General features: G+C 41.2%; 1 protein-coding gene across 1 annotated transcript in view; it reads left to right on the top strand.

Moving 5' to 3' along the window:
• Positions 1–10,370, top strand: part of LOC114050654 (acidic amino acid decarboxylase GADL1) — a 166,738-nt gene extending 156,368 nt beyond the window's left edge. The window contains exon 14 of the mRNA XM_027872501.1: positions 10,197–10,370. Within this exon, the coding sequence (XP_027728302.1) occupies positions 10,197–10,370 (174 nt within the window). The remainder of the gene's footprint in view (positions 1–10,196) is intronic.
• Positions 10,371–24,395: the final 14,025 nt, after the last annotated feature.

The raw sequence follows: 24,395 nt of genomic DNA, 5'->3' as shown, positions 1-24,395 counted from the left end.
AAAGAAAGAAAGAAAGAAAGAAAGAAAGAAAGAAAGAAAGAAAGGAAGGAAGGAAGGAAGGAAGGAAGGAAGGAAGGAAGAAAGAAAGAAAATGGTATGCTTCAGTCTGTATTCTGACAACATTACTTCTTTCTTTGGAGGCTGATAGCACTTTTCTTCATGAGCCCTTTGGGTGTCTTGGATCATTGTACTGCTGAGAATAGCTAAGTCATTCACAATTCTTCATTGTACAATATTGCTGTTAGTGTGTATGATGTTCTCCTGGTTCTGCTCACTTCACTTTGTATCAGTTCATCTTTCTAGGTTTCCTGAAATCATCCTGCTTGTCATTTCTTATAGCACAATAATATTCCATTACAGTAACATACCATAGCTTGTTCAGCCAATTCTTAGCCAGCATAAAAAGAGCTGCTAGAAATATTTTTGTACCAATAGGTTCTTCCTTCTCTCTCTCTCTCTCTCTCTCTCTCTCTCTCTTTCCCCAGTATACAGACCTAGCAGTGGTATTGCTGGATCAAAGAATATACAGTTTTATAGCCCTTTAGCCATACTTCCAAATTGCTTTCTAGAATGGTTGGATCAGTTCACTTCTCCACCAATAGTGTATTAGTGTCCCAGTTTTCCCAATCCCCTCCAGCATTTATCATTTTCCTTTTTTGTCATATTAGCTACTCCAATAGGTGTGAGGTGGTACCTCAGAGTTGTTTTCATTTGTATTCTCTAATCAATAGTGATTTTTTCATGACTATAGATAGCTTTGATTTCTTCAACTGAAAACTGTTCATATCCTTTGGCCATTTATCAATTGGGTAATGATTTGCATTCTTTTAAATTTCAGTAAGTTCTCTATATATTTGAGAAACATTTCCCTTTCTGTCTGTTTTTATTTCTGTCTCTCCCTTTCATTTTCTCTCTATCTCCATCTCTCTCTGTCACTATCTCTCTGTGTCTCTGCCTCTCTCTGTGTATCTCTCTGTCTCTGTCTCTCTCTGTGTCTCTTTCTGTGTGTGTGTGTGTGTGTGTGTCTGTGGGTCTGTGTGTCCCTCCCTCTCTTTACCAGAGAGGCATGCTGTAGCTGGCTCAGTAAATGAGATTCACTAATACAGGAAATATATTTATATATGAAGTAAGGATGTCATCAGGAAAGCTCAATGTTTGTCATATAAACAGAGAGATGGTTATCTTGAGTGCTAGAGCAGAGTGCTAACTGTGTTTGAATCTTTTTAATTCAGTCATTTATTCACATGTTCATTAAGCTCCTACTATGCACAAGGCCCTGTGTGGGATATAACACTGTACCATATAAACTCTCCAAACCATTCTCCCTTCACCTCTCCCCTTAAAAATTCTTTTTGTCTTTCTTTCTTTGAGACTGGGTCTCTTTAGGTCACCCAGGTAGAGGGCAGTGGCCACACTCAGGCCCAGCTAGTATAGAAGCTCTGTTTTCTAGGCCTGTTTGAGCCTTCTTGGGCAGCTCAGTGGTCCCCAACTCCCAGGCTTTGCTATTGATGCTACAATGCGGACAGCCAATCGTCTTTAGCCCCATTGCAGCTCAGAACCCCCGAGCTCGAACAATCTACTCCTCCCAAAGCGGAGATGAGAGGAGGGAGCAGCCACACCCACCCCCCACCAGCTGATGATGTCATCACCTGTTTAAAAGCCTCTTTCATCGTCATTCAAGTCCCTCCCTTGCTTCCTTTATGGGCTCTGCAGTCTAGTCAAATGGGTCCACCTTTCATCTCTCACCTTCCTGCTTTCAAGCAGTCTGTGCCCCATACCTAGAATGCACTCACCCTCAAATCTGCTTCTCAAAGTCTTTATCTGCCTTCTTATCTACTTAGTTGTGGCATCACCTCCTCCACATAGGGAAAGGAGGGGCTTTGGCTTCCGCTTTGGCCTGGTCTCCTTCCCCTTCCCCCCCCCCCCCCGACAGGAGGAGGCCCATGGGAGGTTCACAGGTTTGGGAGGATGATGGACCTTCCATCTGGCCCTCAGAGTTCTCACTGCATGCCCTGGTCAGCTGCGGGATAGCGTCTGCCCAGACAGCTTGAGTGTATTGGGAGCCAAAGAGTACCTGGGAGTCAACCCAAAGACTGGGTTCCCAGCAAAGAAACCAGATCATGCTCAAACGGAGCTTCCCGAGTGCCCGAGGAAGAGCAGCTTCTTGTACCCCGATGCACAGAGTTGGCCCTTTGCCATATGTTCTCTCTAAGCCTGGGCCCATTTCCCCTAGACTTGGTACGCACTTGTGTGAGAATGTATCACGGGCTTTTGGGGGAAAGCACGCTGGTGAAGGTTTGAACCAAGGGTCTCAGGGAATCATACCGATTAGGAGGTTCAGAGATGCTCCTAAAACCCTCACGGTAAGATAGAGCCAACTTGGAGGACCCAGTTCACTTGAGGGAGTAGGAAGGGGGATCAGAAACAAATCTAAGGGCAATCAGCTCTTATGGGCTACGGTAACCTTGATGGTACAATGTCACTTCTATAGCTCTTTCTGGTTACAAAGGGAGGCGCCGTGCAATCATGGAGAAAGTGCTGAGCTTACAGTCAGGAGGCCAAAAGTTAGGATTTCGGGCCCTCTGACGTTGGGAGGCAAGATGGGGCAATGGAAAAAGCACTGGATTGGAAGCCAGAGGGCTGTGGGTTCAAATGCTACTTTTTTCACTTAATGACTACAAGTAAATGATTGGGCAAGCCACTTATCCTCCCTTGGCCTCAATTTCTTTATCTGTAAAATGGAGGTCTTGGACACAAAGACCTTTTAAAGGTCCCCTTCTAGCTTTAGATCTAATACGGAGTTATATGATTCTCACAAGTACCCCATGAGGGAGGAAGTCTATCTTATTATTTATATTTTTAGATATTCATCTTAATGATGTCTTACCCCAAAAGCGTGAGTTGATTGGGTTACTGCTCGGCCATTTACTCATTGTCAATGACTCTTTCTTACTCAGAGACTTTTTTTGCAGATTTAAGCAGCTTTAAAAGTTAAATAAAACTTGGCCCTTGGCCCTTGGGAGATGGTGGGATGCTTTCACAGGGACACAGCTATTTCCGGAGCCTGACTTTTACAAATTATGACTCTGGAGAAAACGATGGAGAGGCGTAGATGAAGACATGGAGCCATATCATGGGGGTGTCAGCAACTTTCTCCACTCAAAATGCAGGGACTTGTCCCCTGAAGTACACAAGAAGAATCTGATTTACAATTTGAGGGAAAACCAAGCATAGAGTAGTTGGCGAGGTGGAAAAGCAATCTCATTCCTGCCAAATTGCTTTCTCAGGCTCCAAACACTCTGTGGAGGGCTAGATTCGGGGGTATGTGTCTTGTTTGTACATATAGATGCCTTCCTTCTATGAATGTGGAATCTGGTACAAGTGTGATCTAATACTGTTGTCAGCTAAAATAAACATTTTAATTAGGGGGGAAAAAGATGTTCCAAGTTGTCTACCCATGAACTGGCCTTCGTGTTTTCTGAATGGGAAGCCCTATTTACTGCCTATGTGAGTTTGGACCATTGTAAGGTTCTCTGAGCCTTACTTTCTTCATCTATGAACTGGGGGTGGGAGTGGGGGGGTTGAACTAGATGACCTCTAAGGCCCCTGACTTTCTCTAAATTTATTATCATGTAAAGATCCTTTGTTATTGGCAAGTAGAAATTCAACTTCCTCACGCTCTACTTGGTCTAAAAACTTTGCTGTATCCAACACCTTTTTTGATTGTATAAAAAATGGACACCTGCATGCATCCTGTAAGCTCTTGGTGGGTAGGAACTGTCTCATTCTTATCTCTTATATCCCCAGTGCCTGGGGTTCCCCCCACCCTTGCCTGTGATTTCTATCAGTGTAGGGAGCTGTTTTCCAATATGGAAACTCCCTGCAATGCTGATGATAAAATCCTGGATTTATAACTTGAAAGAAACTTAGAAGCCCTCAAGTCCAATCCCATCATTTCATAGATGAGGAAACGGAGGCCAAGACAGGTGAATTTCCTTGTCTAGGGTTACACAACTAGTAAGAGTCTGAAGGATGCAAACCAAGGTCTCCTTGACTCCAAGGCCAGCACTCTACTCATTAAGCAATGCTGCCTCTTACCTTGTTCCTAGCAGGTGCTTAATAAAAGTCATTTTGACTGTTATAAATGTCCAAATTAATGAAGGATGATACTATCTGCACTCAGAAAAAGAACTGAGAAGTAGAAGTATATATAGAATGATTTTACACACACGCATACACATACACATGTATATATATTTGTGTCTAATGGTAGCCATCTCTTGGGCAAGGTGGTAGGGGAAGGAAGAAGAGAAAAGAAATTTACATGATAACTTTCGTATGTATTTCAAAAGTAATAGCAAGTTGTACATGATAGATTTATAGTTTCATTGCAATCATATTTTTATTATACTATGTTATAGAAAGGCTTGTCTTATTCCATAAATTCAAAATAAAATAAATTTTAAATGTTTATTGAATTCAATTGTTACTGTGATGATTATGATTTTTCACCCTCCTCAATGAAATATTTTGACCACTGACCTCCCCCTCAATTACCTTCCCTCAGCAACATCCATGACCCACATACCTATGTGTTCACTCATATTTATAAACTTCCTATGCTTGACTGTAAGCTCCATGAGGGCAGAAACTAGATTTCATCTACGCTTGGACATCTCTTCAGCATGGTGCTCTGAGGAATGGATTCTTTTCCCTCCCTGGCAGGCTTTATGCAGATGCCCTCTTTTTCACTGTTACGGAGGGGATTCTTCATCAGCTTAGGCCAGATAGCCTCTGAGATTCTGGGATAGCTATCCCTAATTTGCTTATGTGTTGTTTATCTTCCTAATTAGATCATAACCTTTCCTACCACCTGTATGGTGCTCTGAACTTAATAGCAATTCAACTAACATTTATTGAGAGCTTACGGTACAGGATGCTATGTTAAGTAAGGCACTATAAATTAATTGAGGGATGGAAGTAAATTTTCATTAAATAAACAAATGGATAAAAGAAATGGGATCCTTTCCTGAAGTTTGTTAAAAATACAATGGATATCTCCTTGACTTTCTGAGACAACAATGGACTAGATGTGGGGCATAGGTTCTCAAAGTGGGTGCTACTGCCCCTGGGGGCACTGGAATGGTCCAGGGGGGTGGTGCAATTGGGGGGCATTGAATAAAAATAAGGAGGGGGGTGGTGAAAGCATAAGGAAAGAAAGGAAGATAAGAAAATTTTGAAAAACCATTCATACATGTTTCATTTGCTGTGTAACAGAGTTAAAGTCGTAGTGAGGACATTATTTTCCAAATAAACACACAAAATGCAAATTATAACTGATTAATGGCCAAGTCCTCTGACAGGTCTTAAGAAACAAGTGTTGGCAGGCAAGCATGTTCCACATTGTTGGGAATCCCAGCATGCATCAGCAGGAATATGTGTATATAATGACTTGTTTACAATACAATATGCAATATTTCATCATCAAAACTTCAATGCTGAAAAAACCCCACAAATTTATAATAAATTATTAAATTTAAGATGCATCATTTAAAAAATTATAATTTTTAAATGATGCAAACTTTAAAAAAAATTAAAGGGTTAAAGAAAGTAAATTTCCGAGGGGGCACTAAACAATTTTTTTTAAAAGGGAGAGGTAGACCAAATAAGTTTGGGAACTTCTATGGATAGAAGACCTGAGTTCAAATTCTGACATGTCCATAGGACTGCATTTTTCAAGAGTTATACAGGTTCCCAAAGGGCCTCTGCACCTATAGAGTACCATGTAGGTTGATCCTACCAAGCTTGGAAGAGTATAGGTCAGGAAACAAATTGGATATATACTGTCTGAGAGGTGGCCTAGATCAGTTTCAAAGGCTCATCGCCAGAAGATTGGTCACTATGTGAGGTATTTGGGGGGATCCACCAGCTTATGACGATGGTCTACGAAGCCACAGAGGGTTTGTGATCCATGTTATTAAAACAAACACTAACATGATGCCTAGAGATTTCAGAATTCTATAGAAGTAGATCCCTAAAGGTCCTCAGAGGCTATTTAGTCCAATGATCTCACTTTACAGATGAGGAAACTGAGGCCAGAGAGAACAAGTTCACATGGGCAGTTAACAAACTACTCAATTCTAAAATTAGGATCCTAGATTTTGATTCAGGATGAAAATCATTGATTCCTGTTGTTGACAGGAATATCCACATGGATAAAACTCCAGATGCCTAAAGAACTTCATGGTTTAGATACTGAAGGGACCTTAGAAGTCCTCTGTGCTGATCCCTTCCTTTTACAAGTAAGGAAAGCCAGAATAGGCTAAATGACTTGTCGAAGGTCACACAGGTAGTAAATGGCAGAGTAAATTTGAAGGCACGTTCCGTTTCCAACCTCTAACTCTCTATCCACTTGCGCTGATAGAGAAGAGGTACTAGGAAACCACTCCATTGTGTAAAGGCTGCTGTGAATGGGGAAGTGGGATGATCAGACAGCTGTATGTAGGATGCATTGGAGACCGGAAAGGCTAGAGGGGAGGGACTGCCTTACATGTTTGTATTTGTATTCTTAATACTTAGCACAGTACCTGGCATATGATAATTGCTTAATAAATATTCCACTTGTCTGTCCGGCTATCTACTCATCCATCCATCTATGATACTGTCCCCTTTTATTGAAATATCTAATTCCCATGATACCAGTGTCGCCTTTACCTCTCCCTCTCTCCTTTCTCTTTCCCTCTCTCTCTCTCTTCTCTCCCTCTCTCTGTCCCTCTTTCTCTTCCTTTTTTTCTCTCTTTCTCTTTTTCTTTCCCTCTCTCTTCTCTCTCTCTCTCTTTCTCTCTCACCATCTCTTTTTCTCTCTGCCTATCTCTGCCTCTCTCTTTTGTTTTTTTTGTTTCAGCTCTCAGATGGGATCTTGCTTTTTTGTTTACAAGAAAAATTATAACTGACACTATTCATTATGATAATGAACTCATTTAATAGAGTGGACATATTGTGGACTGTAATTAAAATGCTGAGGCTCTTGGAATAAGGTAAAAAAAAAACAAAAACAACCCAGCACTTTCTGAGAAGGTAGGCTCATAGAAAATACAAACAGGAATAGGCAGAAGCAAATTAGGCTGGAGCCAAGAATATGCCTGCTTTGAATGCAAAATTGACAGTAAGTCAGGGACAGTTACAGCATCCGTAACAGTGATATGGGCTCAGAGCTTTGAAGGGCACAGCAGTTTGTTAAGAATAGCATGTCACCATGAAACACTTGCATCTGAATGAATGGCCTGGTGATTGTCTGGTGAGACCTTTATAATGTGGGTGCCTGGCAGAAATAGTAACACCAAAGAAATTTGCTTGTTTCACTCTTCACTTTCTGTAACCCCAATTTTCATTGTGGTGTCTCTTGCTTTATGGAATATGATATAAATTAATATAGACCAAGGGAGCTTGTCCCAAATGGTGACTCTGTTCCATTCACTTACCAACTGGGGATGTCTCCTAGTCAGTAACTTGGAAGCTTACTCACAGCATTTGTGTGTGTGTGTGTGTGTGTGTGTGTGTGTGTGTGTGTGTGCATACATTTAACTTCAATGTATCTGTAATCTCAACGTTGTGAGCACCCTCTCTATCCAATTATATATCAATGTCTAGACAATAACCATTCTTCATCCAATTGGTTTTTCCCGGATGGATAGTTAGACCAAACTCATTTGAATGGTTATAGATCTCATCCAGGAGGGCTGGAAGACCTTGCTGTTATCGATAGGGAATTGCTATTCAAGTAGGACTCAACCTTGGATCACTTCCGTGATCATGGTTATCATCTTTGATGAGGATATGCTTTGGTGAGCGTGCATGTCTTTGTTTTATGCTTTGTCTAATAGTCAGAGGGTTGTTGAACAAGGACATGTCTGTTGTGCCTTTCAAAGAAACTTGCATAATTATTAGACATGAGTGGGATATCATTGTTAGAGGAGAGTGTTTACAGAAACAGTTTACTATGCTGAACAAAATGTGTTTTTATAGTCACCAAATAATAAGCATAGCAGGGTCACATATTCTTTACCCCTTTCAATTTGGCCTATTGTGGAATATTTCTTGCATAGATCTGCCTGTTCCCTTTGGATATCTAAGTAAGGATGTTCTTAATCTTTGTGTAGATTATTCTCATATAAATTTTATAGAGATGGGAAAGTCAGCCTATAGGTTGGTAGTCATTGATTTTTTTGGTAGTAATAAAACCTTAGATTTCCTACCTTTGGCATCTTCCCCAGTTAAAGAAGCCTTGAAAACTGATCCATCATTATTCTCACATTTCCTCCTCTATACATTTTCTTTAGTTTAGATACTTTTGCTATCTTTGTTCTTCTTTTCAATGCCTTATCTACTTTCTCTGTAAGCATACCCAGGACTTCAGCATTAGAGTCCAAATATGGTAGTTCAACTGTTATTGATAGCGAAAAGACTAAGTTATAAAAATCTTTGAAGATGTTTTCCATTTTTCTTCTCTTTGTTTTCCTTCCATTTTATCCTTAAATGCTCTCTAGTTGGGCCTCTTGCCAAGCTTTCTTTATAGTAGATTTAGTCTCCACTGCTTTTTATTGCTCATAATCTTACATTATCTTTCTCCAAAAGATTTTACAAATTTATGTCCTAAATGGATATTGGCTGCCATGTTTTTCCTGCTTGGAAAGTAAGTAAAAGGTCTTCACTTCTGCATTGCAGCTCTTTAGATACTTTCAGATAGCAATCCTGCCTCTCCTAAGTCTTTCTTCTCTTCAGACCCCATTCATGTGGCCATCCTCATACACTCTGGCCTCTACCTCCAACTGGCAATCCAGTCTTCCACTATAGGGCCCTGGGCTTCTGATTGGTGAACATTTACCAAATTAAAGAGGACTCAGACCCACCAAGCTAATCCATAGCTGACTGCCATCACCTACTCCTCCTTGCTGTTTTAGGCACATTGATCTAAATAACACTGCCAAAATACCTTCAGAATTACTTTCCATGTCTATTGTTTATATTTTATAAACACATATATACTTATATGATATCCCCCTCATTAGAATATGAGCTTCTTGAGGGCAGGAACCACGTTTTTTTGCATTCAGCACAATGCTTGAAACATGGTAGGTATCAACACTTGTTGACCCTTCCTGGGTCCCTCCCTCCCTGTCTCTGTCTCTGGCTCTCTCCATACATATGAAATGTATAGTGTTCCCATATTAGAATGTAAGCACATAAGCTCTTTGAGGGCAGGACCTGTCTTGCTTGTCTGTATTTGTATCCTCAACATTCAACATGGTTCCTAGCACACATGCAGTGCTTCAGCATCCAGATGGCACAGTGAGAAGAGAGAAGAGGTTAGAATCAGGAAGACCTGAGTTCGTATCCTGCGTCTGATCTTTACTAGCTATGAGACCTTGAACAAGTCACTTAAACTGCTCTCTGCCCCAATCTCCTCATCTGTAAAGTGGGGATAATTATAACACCTACTTCAGGATTGTTGCAAGGATCAAATGAGTTAATGTGCTTTGGCAACGTTAAAGTACCATATCATTATTAAATGTGTTTCCTTCACCATTCATCCTTCTCCAGGTTGATATCCCCCGTTCTTTTGACTGATCGTAATGTGGCATGATCTTAAACCTCTTTACCATTCAGGTCACTTGCTTTGGACATTCTATAGCTTGTCACTGTCCTTCCTAAAATATGGTACCCAGAAGAGAAAAAAAATGCTCCAGATGTGGTCTGATTGAGGCTGAGAACAGCGAGATTATCACCTACCAGCTCCTGGACACCACATATCTCAGTGTAGCCTGAGATTGCCTTAACTTCCTCCCCCCCCACATCATTTCACACTGTTGGCTCATGTTGACTCCCCTAAAACGCCCAGATCATTTTCATAGGAACTGTTGTCTAGCCACACCTCCTCCATCTTAAATTTATGAAGGTGACTTCTAAAAATACCCAGCATTTATTTAAAGGATTCCTCCCAAAGTATGATTTTGTAGGTATAGAAGCAACCAAAAAGTAGAGATTGTGTCTTTCTTGTTTTTTTTTCAATGCCCAGAAAGCATGGAGGACAGTGGTCTACCTAGAGTAGGCACTCCAAAAATGCTGGTCCAATAATGAGAAGTCTCTAGCTATATAACCTGTTTGCTTTACTGTGTTCTCCCTCTTTGCTTCTTCAGGTTGCCCCCGCCATTAAAGAGAGGATGATGAAGAAGGGCAGCATGATGCTGGGCTACCAACCCCATCAGGGCAAAGTCAACTTCTTCCGCCAGGTGGTGATCAGCCCCCAAGTGAGCCGTGAGGACATGGACTTCCTCCTCGATGAGATTGACCTCCTAGGGAGAGACATGTAGCCAACACTCAGGAAGGCCCCAGAACCCAAATCCCACTGAGCAGAAATCTCCCAATCAAGAACATCTGGGGCCTTGCTATAGAGATGCTGTTCTTCAGATGCTCATTAGGAAATGCTACTGTCCCTTTAAAACCAAATTGCTTAGTGTCCATCTTAAAAATGCCTCACAAGCCTCCAAAGTCTGGAAAAGCGAGGGCAACAGAATCATGAAAATATCGTCACTGCTGCTGGTACAATGTGGACACCTTCTCTAGGACAGTTGTCTGGGAGGAGTTCTCTTGGAGGGTGGGGTAAAGCAAGGGTCCTGGGTATTAAGCAACCATTCCCTCTTTAAAGAATTCTTAAGACTCCTAACCATAGGAATTATGTTCTTATACTTCACAATCACAATCATAAAAGATTCCCATTAACAGTTCAGAGGAGTTTTGGAATGGTTGAGAGATGAGTTGGGCATCGTCCAGCTAGGACATGACCTTGCTTCTGTCCCCCAACAGTTAGACTCTGCATAGATAGCTCTCACCTACATCTTTGGTGGCCCTAGGAGCATGTTAAAGCTATTTTTAAAAAGAGGAATAATGAAAAATATTTATGTGAATGAAAGAACTTTTTATGTGGACCTATTATGGCAAATGATTGGAATTCAACATGGCACTGATCTGTTTTAGTCTATAGATTTTTTTAAAACTCTCAAATTACTTAGTAGGGTAGATATTTATTATTAGTTTTGTTTTCCTTTTTCCATCCAAGATTAACAGCCCCAAGAATGTTCTTTCATCCTAGTCTTCTGTACCACATTCCTGTTTTGCTCTGAATCTTGCTGTTTTGTTTTGGCTTAACCCCCAGATATGGATCTGCTTCCATCACCATAAGACAGGACCTGATTAGACAATGTTTATCTTCCCTCCCTTTGGAAGGGCGTGGCTACTTGACAAATAATACTGATAACTCACATTTATATCATGTTTTAATGCTTATGAAGCTCTTTGAGCTTGGTGGTACAAATATTGTTGTCTCCATTTTACAGATGAGGAAACAGAGGTTCAGAGAGGGGAAGTCACAGTTAGTAGATGTCACAACTGGGGTTTTAACCCAGCTCTCCTAACTCCAATGCCAGCACTCTTTCCACAGACACTTATTTTAGATAGGAAGGAGAGAGTAGGCCCCACCTAGGGCTCAAAAGTTAAAGCCTTGGTCACGAAATTAAATAAGGATCATCAGCTATATGGAAGCAACTAAAATGAAGGTTAGAATAGATTTTCCTTAATCTCCAAGACTGTTCCTTATCATATACTTACAATGGTTGGTTTTGTTTCAGCCATTTACCAATAACATGGCTATACTAGGTTTCATCCATTCTTTTGACAAGGATTTAGTAAGTGCCTCCTGTATGCTAGGCGCTGTGCTAAGTGCTGGGAACAAAAACATATACATATAAAAAAAAGAATTCGTTTTTGACCTCAAAGAGCTTTTATTCTATTGACTCATGGCTCTCTTGGATGAGACCACCATTTTGGAAAATTATCCTGTTACCTACAAGAGTCCCCTTGTTTGGGAGGTTCTATGAACTGTTATCTTCCACTTAGCTCTCTCTCTTGTTTTTGTGGGTTGGTTTGCTTTGAAATAATCATTGTGTGTTTTTGTGAAGGCTGCAGAGCAAACTAAAGGATGTGGTCGCATATTATTTAGTGTTCGTTTTCCTAGCTCTGACTAACTGTAAAGCTGAAATCAGAAGTTTTCTTGTTTGCACCAAGTTTGTTCATCGACGTAGCAATGACCAATGCATTCTTTTCTCTTTCATATCTTGAGTACTGAAAATTATCTCTACACGAAGTGCTTTAATGCCTTCGATCGACATGTCCAGTGTTGTACAACATTCCCGTTTATGAGCTCCAAAATGCCAGTGATTTATTGTGGTCAGAAGATAATGGATAAAAACAAAAAGAGGAGCTCTTCACCAACATCCTAAAATACCTTCACAGTCGTTCCTGGGAGTGGATTATTTCGATCCCATCAAAGAGCCTAATTCTACCTTTCTCTAGGAGTTTTATCTGATAAATGACTGCACAGAATTAGGCCCTTTAGATACATAGTTTGTCATAGTAAGGCCTATATGGCTCTCTTCTAGGTATATCGGCTATATTGGGATTGTATGTCTGTTTTTCATGGACCTGGGCTACAACTGCATCAAAAGCTTAAGGACTGAAAGATGTAAAAGTATTGGGATTTTCTTTAATCTGTTTCTTTTCCTTAAGACAAAAATTATGCAGGCATGGTCCACCTAACACTAATTGATTCTATTCAAAACACAATGTTAGGTGAAACAGTGTTCCTGCGGTCAGTGAGTTGCTTAGAAACTAGGTTATCCACAGGTGATTGGCCAGACAAATTGACATATTGGGTTTGTGGCTTTATAGTGGGGTTTAGTTAAAACGTATTCATAATATTATTGAGGAATGTTGATAGGACAGTCTTATCCAAAGCAGTGTCTGTGCTGTCATTCATTGTAGGCTTTGAATATCCAACAACTGATATCAAGAATTTCCCTTTTTATGCTTATCACTTCTATGTTTTCATTTTAGCATCTTATTTCTGTCTTATGTTTCCATTATGTCAGAATGGTTAAGGTACGTTTACCAACAGGCCTCTAAATTTTATAGACGCTCACTAGCTATGCAATGATGACTCGACTTGTATTTGTTTTTGTTTAAACAACAACAAAAATGAGTTGTTTTTTTAAGTCTGCACATAATATTCATGAAATCTACATTTGCATCCTCATGATGCAAAAATGAACATTGGAGCATAAATTTCTCATTTAACGTGATTTTTTTTTCTGTCATCTACTGTTGACTAATTACAATGTTTATATACTATAATGTCCCCCCTGGACTAGGCTGCCATTTTAGCAGGAGAGACAAGAGACGGCTTATCTTGTAGTTAATGATTTGAATAAAATTAGACAAGAGAAACAACGTATGTGTATGTGTTGGTCTTTTATCTGGAGTGTAGTGGGGGACGTACAGACCTGGTTCCTGGCATTATGATCATGAAGAAGTGTGTCTGGAAATCAGTGTGTAAAATAAGGAGCTGAACTACCCTGCTGGTGGGTCTGCCTACCTCAAGTCTCTCCCAGTCCAATCTATTCTCAATTCAGCCACTCAAGTGATTTTCCTAAAGCTCAGGCCTGACCAAGTCACTTACCACCCCCACCCCCCACCCCTAATAAACTCCAGTGGCTCCGTAGGGCTCCCAGGAGCAAACACAAAATGCTCTGCTTGGCATTCAAAGCCCTTCATAGCCTAGCCCCTTCCTACCATTCCAATCCTCTTACACCATACTCTCCTGCATGTACTGTTCGATTTAATGACATGAGCCTCCTGACAGCTCCACAGACAAGACCCTCCATCTCTGTGCTCCAGGCATTTTCTTTGATTATCCCCCACGCCTGGAACACCCTCCCCCTCCACTCTGACCACTGACTTCCCTGGCTTCATTTCAGTCTCAACTAAAGCCCTGTCTTCTACCGGAAGCCTTTGCCAATCTCTCTTAATTCCAGCACCTTCCCTCTGTTAATTAATCCTATTTATCCTGTATGTAGCTTCCTTTGTATACATTTGTTTGTGTGTTATCCCCCTAGTAGATTGTAAGCTCCTTGAGGGCAGGAACTGTCTTTTCCCTCTTTTTGTATCCCCAGCACTTATTACTGTGTAGGTGCTTAATAAATGTTTATTGATGATTGATTTATTGATTGATTGATAGATGATTCCCACATTCCATCTTCCATTTCCATGACTTTGAACAGACTGTATCCCCATCTTTGGAATGTTCTCTCTTCTCATCTCTTAGAATCTCTAGTTCCTTTTAAGACTCAGCTCAAGTGATACCTCTTACAAGAGGCCCTTCCTGATTGCCCTAGTTGTATTTATCTGTCTAGGTAATGTTTCCCTTCTGGGCAGTAGAATGTCACCTTGAGGGCAGAGATTGTTTCATATTTTTTTTGTCTGTATCCCCAACACCTTGGACCTTAACGAATTGAATTTAAGACCTTCAAGTTCTAAAATTTTTTTACTCTAATCTTTCTGAAATAGAGGGTGGGAGATGGGGAAATTCAACAGCAAGAGCATGGGCCACTGGAAGCAGTCATACCTCTTCAAGGATGACAGGGAGATCTAAGAAGGAAAAGCAACAGTTACTGGAAATTTCTCAGATTCCATCTCCTCCCTAAGATGCATTCAGAGGGGCCACCACCAGTCTTGAGGCACTAAGTGGAATGGTTCAACCTGGAAACTGACTGTGATTTTAAGTGAAAAAGAATTAAGAAGCAGGTTGGGAATGAAAGAGTCAACATGTCAGTTACGTTCTCCTTGGAAAGAGTGTCATCTGGCATGTCATTGCCCATTTTCCTTTCCATGATTATGAGATGTGACTAAACCAAACAGCTTTCGAATTTCTGTTGGAGCTTCCAATACATAACTTCTTTTTTTTTTATTGCAGAATTATCTGGGATCAGGAAGCAGCTTAGCACAGAGGAGAATGTGGTATTATAACACTGACACACAGGCATGAGGCAGCACCTGAAAGGCTATTAATTTTTTCTGACAGGTGGAAATTGTGCCTCACTCGCCATCTGCCGCTCGCTCAGCAATCATGATCCCAGAGGAGTAAATAGGGACAATTTTAAAGCGTCTTCCAGAGCAGACTTCTCATCTGAATTTGTCTATTCAGCGTTAAATCCTACACTATTTAGACTTGTATACTGGATTTTCCAATTTTTCCCCCTACCATACTGACAGGCTACAATTTGCAGCAGTCCCTGACAAGTAATTGGCAATTTGGGCATGTGAAATAGACAAGAGAATTGGAGACATCTTAGAATAAAAGGGTACTTTAAAATATGCATACAGGATTGATAGAGATCTGCCCCCAAAATGTGCCATTTGGATGAAGAAGAAAGGAAGGAAAACTGGGTCAGGAGCATTACTGCTCATGCAAGGCACTGTTTTGTTAAAGACAGGTAATTAGAAAACCAGTGTATGCCATCTGTAATGCTACTGATGCTATTTTTCCTTATTGTAGAGTGTTCTATGAAGCTTCCTGCTAACCCTGGCTTAAATCTAGTTTTGATCTTTAAGCCTTAAATGATATTATACTGTAAGGACTAGGCAAAAACCCTGGTACTGACTGAGGAACTCAAGACTCTCGCGCAGGCATGGGACTTCATCCAATCACATTGTCATTTATGGGAAGAAACAGAAGAATGAACTCACTTGCTCACGGTCACACAGCCACACTCAGCTACTTGCTGTTCTCTGTCCACAATGTCCCATCTCCATGTCTTTGTCCAGGTGCCAAATGCCTGGAATATACTCCCTCATGTGAATTTAGAGGCAGGATTCAAATCCTGCCCCCTCTGACACTTACTACCTACTTGACCTTAAGTAAACTACTTCAATCTGGACCTCAGTTTTTGTATCAGTAAAATAAGAGAGTTGCATTAGATGGCCTCAAAGGTCCCTTGTATTTCTCCAGGTCTCTCAAGGTCTCAAGATTTCTCATGAGACATGGGAGACATGGCACAGGACCACCCAACATGGCGTGCCCACATAAGTGAAGGTGCTGTGTGCCCTATGAGCAAAGCAGAACTGCAGTAGCTCAAAAGAAACATGGGCTGCACAAATTTACAGACATGTCTGTTCCAAATGTTCAGATAGACTCCTTGTGCCTGACCTATGGTAGAGCCTTCAGAGTTCATATTTGACTGATCAGCCATAGATGGACACTTGACATTCATGTTAGTCCCTTTCGAGCATGAAGGACAACCAAGCAGCATCTCTCCATCAATGACTCTATGATCTCTCTCTCCTGTGTGGGTGCCAGAACTGTCCTTTATTCTCATACCATGAACAAAAGGCTACAATGAAATATTCATAGGACAGGTTAACCACAGGTATTAATGAGAAACCAGGTTAGATCAGCAACTTTTAACCCTATAAAAGAATATGCCTTGAAATGGGTGCCTATCACAGCCAGCTGAAGTATGGCAGGAAAAAGGGATAAGGTCCACCATGTGGCCAGGAAAAGTTCCACCATCCCCCCCATCCCTGGATGTTGTCCTCCTTTCACTTTCTTTATAGCCCCACCTCAGTCCCAAACCCTGCAATATTTCCTTGCTTCAGAAGATGAGCAAAAACTCCAAATCCCAGAAGTCTCTGAAGATCCAGGTCTGTCTTGCCTCCCTCTTCCACTTCTAGAGGAACTATTAGTATAAGTCTGGTTTTGCTCTGAAAAGTAGGTGAATCTGGCCTCAGTCCTTTCCCTACAAAGACTCCTGAGAGACTTTCCTATCTAAGGGTTAAAAGAGAAGGAGGAGGAGAAGGAGAAGAAGGAGGAGGAGAACTGACAAAGGAAAGGGGCCTTTTAATTCCCAACAATAGAAAGGGCATTCAATTACATTAAATTAATCAAGAATTTATTAAATGCCTACTGTATGCCAGGCACTATGCTAAGCATTGGAGATATGCAGACACAAAGGAAACTGTCCCTGAAGAAATTAAAGCTATCTAGTCATATGAAAAAATGTTCTAAATCACTATTGATTAGAGAAAGGCAAATCAAAACAACTCTGAGGTACCACATCACACCTATCAGATTGGCCCACATGACAAAACAGGAAAATGATAAATGTTGGAGCAGATGTGGGAAAATTGGAACACTAATGAATTGTTGGTGGAGTTGTGAAATGATCCAACCATTGGAGAGCAATTGGAACTATGCCCAAAGGGCTATAAAACTGTGCATACCCTTTGACCCAGCAATACCACCTTTAGGGCTATATCCCAAAGAGATCATAAAAATGGGAAAAGGACCCACATGTACAAAAATATTTATAGCAGCTCTTTCTGTGGTGGCAAAGAATTGGAAATTGAGGGGATGTCCATCAATTGGGGAATGGCTAAACAAGTTGTGGTATATGAATGTAATGGAATACTATTGTGCTATAAGAAATGATGAGCAAATGGACTTCAGAAAAACCTGGAAAGACTTACATGAACTGATGCTGAGTGAAGTGAGCAGAACCAGGAGAACATTGTACACAGTAACAGCCACATTGTGCAGTGACCAACTTTGATAGACTTAGCTCTCAGCAATGCAAAGATCTAAGACATCTCCGAAAGTCTCATGATAGAAAATGCTATCTACATCCAGAGAAAGAACTATGGAGTCTGAATGCAGATTGAAGCATACTATTTGCTCTTTTTTTCTCTTCTGTTTTATTCTGTTTCTTATTTCTTGTGGTTCCTCCTATTGGTTCTAATTCTTCTTTACAACATGACTAATATGAAAATATGTTTAATAGGAATGTATATGTAGAGCCTATATCAGATTGCATGCCATCTTGGGAAGGGAGGTGGGTAAGGAGAGAGAGAAAATTTAAAACTCAAAAGCTTATGGAAGTGAATGTTGAAAACTAAAACTAATGGGGCAGCTAGGTGGTGCAGTGGATAGAGCACTAGCCCTGGAGGGGGGAAGACCTGAGTTCAAATCCAACCTCAGACACATAATACTAACTAGCTATGTGACCCTGGGCAAGTCACTTAACCCCATTGCCTAGCAAAAAAAAAAAAAAAAAGACAAAAAAAAACAAAATCTAAATTAATTAATTAAAAAAAAAGAAAAAAAGAAACTGTCCCTGCCTTCAAAGGGCTTACATTCCACTGGGGTGGAAACAGCATGCACACAGATAAGTAGTGACTGGAGAGCTGTCCTCCAAGACAGGTAGTCCTGGGGTCAAGGGCTGATTCTGACTCCCAGGTGGACAAGTTACTTAAACTTTCAGTGCTCTAGGCAATTCTCCAAGAATGTGACTTAGAGAGTAGGTGCACACCTCTCTCATCTGAGAGTTCTTTATTTTAATGAAATCCTTTATAATCCCTATGCAAAGTAATTGGGGGACAGGTAGTGGTGGAAACTGTTAATAATGGAGAGGATTGAGAAAGGTTTCTCGTAGTAGATGGTAGAAGTCATCTGAAAGAGACCCCATAGGAGGCATGGCTACAGGCAGCCAGCATAAATGTGAAAAACAACCACCACAATTTTAGAAGAAATCTCCAGCACATTGAGTGGACCCCAGTAGAAGACTTTGGGCAAATGTGGACAAAGGTTACAGAGGACGGAATGATGTGGATTGGTCCTGATCTATACAAAGGCATGAAGGGAAATGAGATGCCTTGGGGAACAGCAGGTTCTCTGGAACACAGAGTATGTGATAGGGAGCCATGGGAAAGAAGTATGGATAGATAATTTGGGAACAAATCATGAAGGGCTTTAAATGGCTAACAGAAAAATTAGCATTTTATTGTAGCAATAAGCAGGAGTCATGGAAACTTTTTGAGTTATAAGAGTATTTGGTTAGACTCATGCTTTGGAAATATCAATTTGGCAACTACATGAATGATAAATTGGAGAGGGAGAAGACTGGAGGCAGGGAGACCAATTGGGAAGCTATGAAGTAGTCCCATCAAAAGAATAGTTCCTAGGGGGCAGGTAGGTGGCACATTGGATAGAGCACCCACCCTGAAGTCAGGAGGACCTGAGTTCAAATCCGGCCTCAGACCAAACACTTGACACTTACTAGCTGTGTGACCCTGGGCAAGTCACTTAACCCTAACTGCCTAAAAAAAAGAGAGGGAAAGAGAAAGAGAAAGAGAATAGTTCCTGTGGTCTGAGGAAGCCAGCATGAGAACAAGTCTGCACTGGAAGGAGAACCTAATCTCCTTGCTCCTTAGACTCTGGAGCTCAGGTCCCCAGCCTTCCCTCTCCACCCTCAGTTCTCATCCTGCTCCTTCATATGTTAACTTTTAGAACCCAACAGCCTTAAATCAGGCACTGCTGTATTATGCCACATGTTTAGGGTTTGCCATAGCATTGGATTTTTCAGTGGTTTTATTAGAAAGAGCCAGCCTGATTGCATTGAGAGCAAGTCATGCCAGACTAATTTCATTTATTGGTTGTCAGGGTTATTGGGACAGTAGATTGGGGAAATGCTTTAGATAGAGTTTCTCCAGATTTCAGTACAGCATTTGACAATGCCTCTCATGTTATCCTTATGAAAAAGAGGGAAAAATATGGGCTCCCTGACAGTAGAGACAGGTGGATTAGGACACGGTTGTGTGGCTGGACGGGCAGAGTTGTTATTAAAGATCTTAATGTCAATGTGGAAGAAGATCTTTGATGGAGTGTCCCAGGGATTGGGGCTTGGCCCTGTGCTGTTAAACAGCTTGCTGATTTTTATCAATAACTGGGTTAAAGGTAAAGAAGACATGCTTATCAAATCTGCAGACGGCCCGATGGTGGTTGGGATGGCTAACGGGTCAAGTCAGGCCAAGGTCCAAAAAGATAGCAATGGGCTCAAACAAGGCTAAAGATATCAAGCTTGAATTCAAGAGGAGAAAACATGGAGTGTTACCCGGCTTCAAAAAGCTACCTTCTGAAGTACAAGATGGAAGAGGGGTGCCTAGAGAGCAGTTTGTCTGAAAAAACATCCAGGTATCTTAGGGAGTCCCAAGTATTTGAAGGACTGTCAGGTAGAAGAGGTAGCAAACTTGTTTTGTTTGGCCCCAGAGAGAACTAGGAACAAGGGGTGCAAAGACTTGTGGGAGGATGTGGGCAAAGATCGCACAGGATGAGACAGTGTCAGTGTAGATGGGTTAAGATGCACCTCACTGGAGAATATGCCCACATGGATGAGATCAGAGAACCAGTGAAGTCTTGAAGTACGTACATAGGGGAAAACTGTCCAACAATTAGAGAAACACAAAAGTGCCAGGAGCTATATCAGGAGTCAGTGGGTTCTCATTTGCTGTCTTTAGGCAAAAGGTGGACAATCACTTGCTGATCATGTTATAGAGGGTATTCTCCATCACGTTTGGGTTGAACTTGGTGGTATCGGAGGTCCCTTGCAATTCCAAGGTTCTGCACTTCCTCACCCTAGCATCACCAGCTTTCAACCTATTTGTCCTAGCCATCCTCCTCCCCAGTGAAGTCCTGTCAGGTAACTTACAAGCATCACTGGCTTGTAATAGGAGAGGGATAGTTTCTCTACTACCATTGCCCGGTAGATGCAGAAACGAGAGTCTAGGAGCCAGGGGACAAGAATTCCAAGTATCCCCAGTTGAATTATGAATGTGTTTCCCCACAGAATCATGTTATGGCTACTACCACATGTAATAATAATGCCATGAGTAATACTGTAATACCATGTGAGTACAGGTGCATTATGGGTTAAGTATATTCTTGTGGCCCATTCTAGGAACCTAACCACCACTTGTAAGATTACTTCCAGGGGAAAATGTGGTCTGAGTTCCAAACAATCCATTTAACAGCTGGTGTTTTGGAATACAAACCATTCATATGCTGGGGCCTGCCTGTCTCTTCCATGCAGTATTTAATCATTTTTATTACAGAATTACTGGTTTTCTGCTAGTTTGCCATCCTGTCAAAAGGGATTATTTTTATGATGGCTTGGGGCCTATTTTAGTTTTCCTACAGGAGGACGTCTGAGAACTTATAATCTAAACCACTTGATTTATAAAAATTTACACACAATGCTTCAGGAATGTATTCATTCCAACAAATTCCACTGGTCTGATCTGGAGCAGCTTTCATCGAGGAACACCTGTTTAAAGAACAAGTAATAATAACATCATGAGTAATACTGTAATACTATGTGAGTGCATTGTATTATATTATGTTGCGATGTGTCGTACAATGAGTTTTATCAGATTATTCATTTTCAGGAAAAGCAAGGACAGAGGTAGGGAACGGATGGGACACAAGATAGCAGAGACCAGAGGGAGGCTGAAGCCTGAGGACCAAGTGAGGGCCAATTGGCTGTTTCCCAAAGGCAGCCCATCCCCCTTCTGGTGAGCTCTCATTGACGGGAAACTTTCACTGAGCATCATCCTAATTGGCCTCGGGAGACTTCCACTCATTGTCCCTAGTTCCAGTCTTTAGGGCCAAGCAGAGTAAGTTTTATCCCTCTTAGGATCATAGAATCATAGCTTGTGGGCTGGACAGGGCCTTAGAGGTCACCTAATCTAAACCCTTTCTTGTTACAGATGAGGAAACTGAGGTTCAGAGAAGTTAGGAGATTTAATCAAGGTGGAAGAAGTAGATCCAGAAGCCCAGAAACACTTAGACGCTGAGGCCAGATCTGTGACCCTGAACAAGTTACATAGCCTCTGCTTGCCTTGGTTTTCTCAGCTGCAAAATGGGGATAATAATAGCACCGCTGTTCTAGGGTTTCTGTGAGGACCAAATGAGATAATAGTTGTAATGTGTGCACCTCAGCGCCTGGAACACAGTAGGTGTTTAATAAATGCTAGTTTCCTTCCTTCCTTCAAGGTGTAAGTTTCTCCAGGGTGGGGAAGGCAGATGGGGAGAACGAAGAAGCATGATTGTCCTTCGTATCCAACTAAGCCTTTTCTTCTATGAGCTAAACATTCCTAGTTCTTTCAACGGACCTTCTGTCGGCCAGATTTCAAGTTCTTTTGTCAACTTGGATTCTTTCCGGGTTTATAGTGCTGTTCTTAAACTGTGGCATCCAGGACTGAGCATGGTTCTCCAGATTGGGCCAACCAAGGCACGGTACAGTGAGATAACCACCTCCCTCATTTCAGGCCTTTTCTCCTGTGTTAGCTTTTTTTTTTTTTTGGTGGTCTGTGCACCATTGTTGATTAATTCTGAGTTTGCAGTCCATTCCAACCACCTCCCAGATGTTTTTCAGATGAACTGTTGTCTAGCCACCTTCCAACACAAAGGCCCCTGAGCTTTGTCTTGAACACATGAAACAAGTTTTGAGTGATTATACGGTAAAATAATTCTAATTACACACCTGTCATGAAAAATCTCTGGTGGGAAGATAACCAGGTGGAGACTAAGAGAAACACACACACACACACACACACACACGCGCGCGCGCGCGCGCGCGCGCACACACACAAATCCTGAATCAGCTCTCCACAATCATGTGTTTTCACATCAAGCTGATAATTATAAGTAATTACACTAATGATGTAAATATACAACAATCAACCAAAATTTACTTCAAAAGCAAAACAGGGAAATTTGCACAGCAAGAACCGAATCATGAGAATGAAAAGGTTACCCAAAGACAAAGCCAAGAAAAGAAAATTCACTCCTAGAACGATGGAACTAAATGGGTCCCCGTTCTAAACACCACTGTTGAACTCTTCCAAGTGTCTATGCTGTTAGAAGTTCAATATCTCTTGCCATCTTACAATGGTATGGGACTTTCTCAGCCCTGAGGTTTAGTGTTAATTGCATCTTAAGAATAATATTAGCTCTACAGGAACAATAATACACAATAAGATTATGCTGTATATATGATACCTTGAGTAGCATTGTAATACTATGGGATACTGACTATTTGTGCCCAACCTGTGGTAGAACCTTCTCAGCTCGTGCTGTACCCACTGCCCATCAATACCATCATGATGATACCGTTTTGGTCCTCTTTGAGCTTGAAGGACAAACAACAACAACCACTCCCCCAGGTGAGGACGAATTATCCTTTGGGATCAAAGAAATGAGAGTACCTGGGGTTCCTAATTCCCTAAATCAGCATAATGGGAGAAACTGGCTGTGGCTAATTTACGGGAGGGTATGAATGAGGAATGCACAGAATGGTAGGCATGAATTGCCTGGCTTCTGTAGGACCAATCCACATGGAGCAAATCTTCAGACTCACTGGAGCATCAGAAAGTTCCAACAAACTATGTTTCCTCCCATCATGCCACTGCAACTGCCTGCCATGATAAACATAGGATTTTTTTTAATTAAATTTTATTTTTTTCAGCCAGTGAAAATTCACCCTCTGCTCCTCCTATACCTCCCCTCCCATTAAAAAAAAAGAAGGGGCTCCAGGGGCATAGTCAACTTGAAGAGTGAAGAGGCTGCTGTCACATGATGAGAGAGCTCAGTAAGTCATGAGTGGAGCTCAGAGAGGACTGAAATTATCCCCTTCATCATTCCGCATAGCACAATGATATTTCATCATATTCATATACCTTAGGGGCAGTTAGATGGTGCAGTGGATAGGAGTGCCAGGCTGTAGTCAGTAAGTCTCCCTGAGTCCAAATTCAGCCTCAGACACTAGTTGTGTGACCCTGGGCATGTCATTCAGCCCTGCTTGCCTCAGTTTCCTCATCTGTCAAATGAGCTGGAGAAGGAAATGGCAAACCACTCCAGTATCTTTGCCAAGAAAACTTCAAATGGGATCACAGAGTCAGACATGACTGAAAACAACTGAATAACAACAAACATATACCTTAACTTGCTCAACCATTCCCCAAACTGAGGGACACCCACCCCACCCCAGTTTAAATTTTTTGTCACCACAAAAAAAAAGAAACCTGCTCTAAAAATCTTTCACCATAAGAAATATAACCTCATCTTCTGTGTTTTTGTACATACTTTTTATTGGTTAAAAATCAGGGTTAACCACTGGTTAAAAACTTGAAAGATGTAGCTAGTAATAAGGTATTATTGGTGCAGAAGAAACACTGGATTTAGAATAAGCAGACCTGGGTTCAAATCTTAGCTCTGCCATTTGATTACTGATGTGACCTTGGGCAAGTCACTACTGTTCTCTGGGCCTCAGTTTACTGATCTGTAAAATGATGGAGTTGAACATGATGATCTCTAAGGTTCTTTCTTATTTTAAATTCTGTTTATGGTTTAAATGTGGTCTCTGAATAATATTTGTTAGCTCTTGCCCAGAGGAGAAATTTGAGGGAGACCAGTCAAGGAATTTTATCTGCATTGTGGATAATGATGAAAAAACTAATGTGAAATGGCCAAAGGTCACACTAGATCTCAGCTATTGAATCAGAATCAGATATTCAAAATGGATGTGGGGCTTTGAGTGAATTGGAAAGTCTAGTGAAGTTCTGATGCTGGTCCTGAAGACTTTGCGAAGCGTACTGCAGCGTAGTAAGACTTTCAG

This window comes from Vombatus ursinus, unplaced genomic scaffold (assembly GCF_900497805.2).
Source record: "Vombatus ursinus unplaced genomic scaffold, bare-nosed wombat genome assembly UNPS02014799.1, whole genome shotgun sequence".
Lineage (NCBI taxonomy): Eukaryota > Metazoa > Chordata > Mammalia > Diprotodontia > Vombatidae > Vombatus > Vombatus ursinus.
Note: the sequence above shows the minus strand (reverse complement) of the source record. Positions and strands in the feature narration are given on the sequence as shown.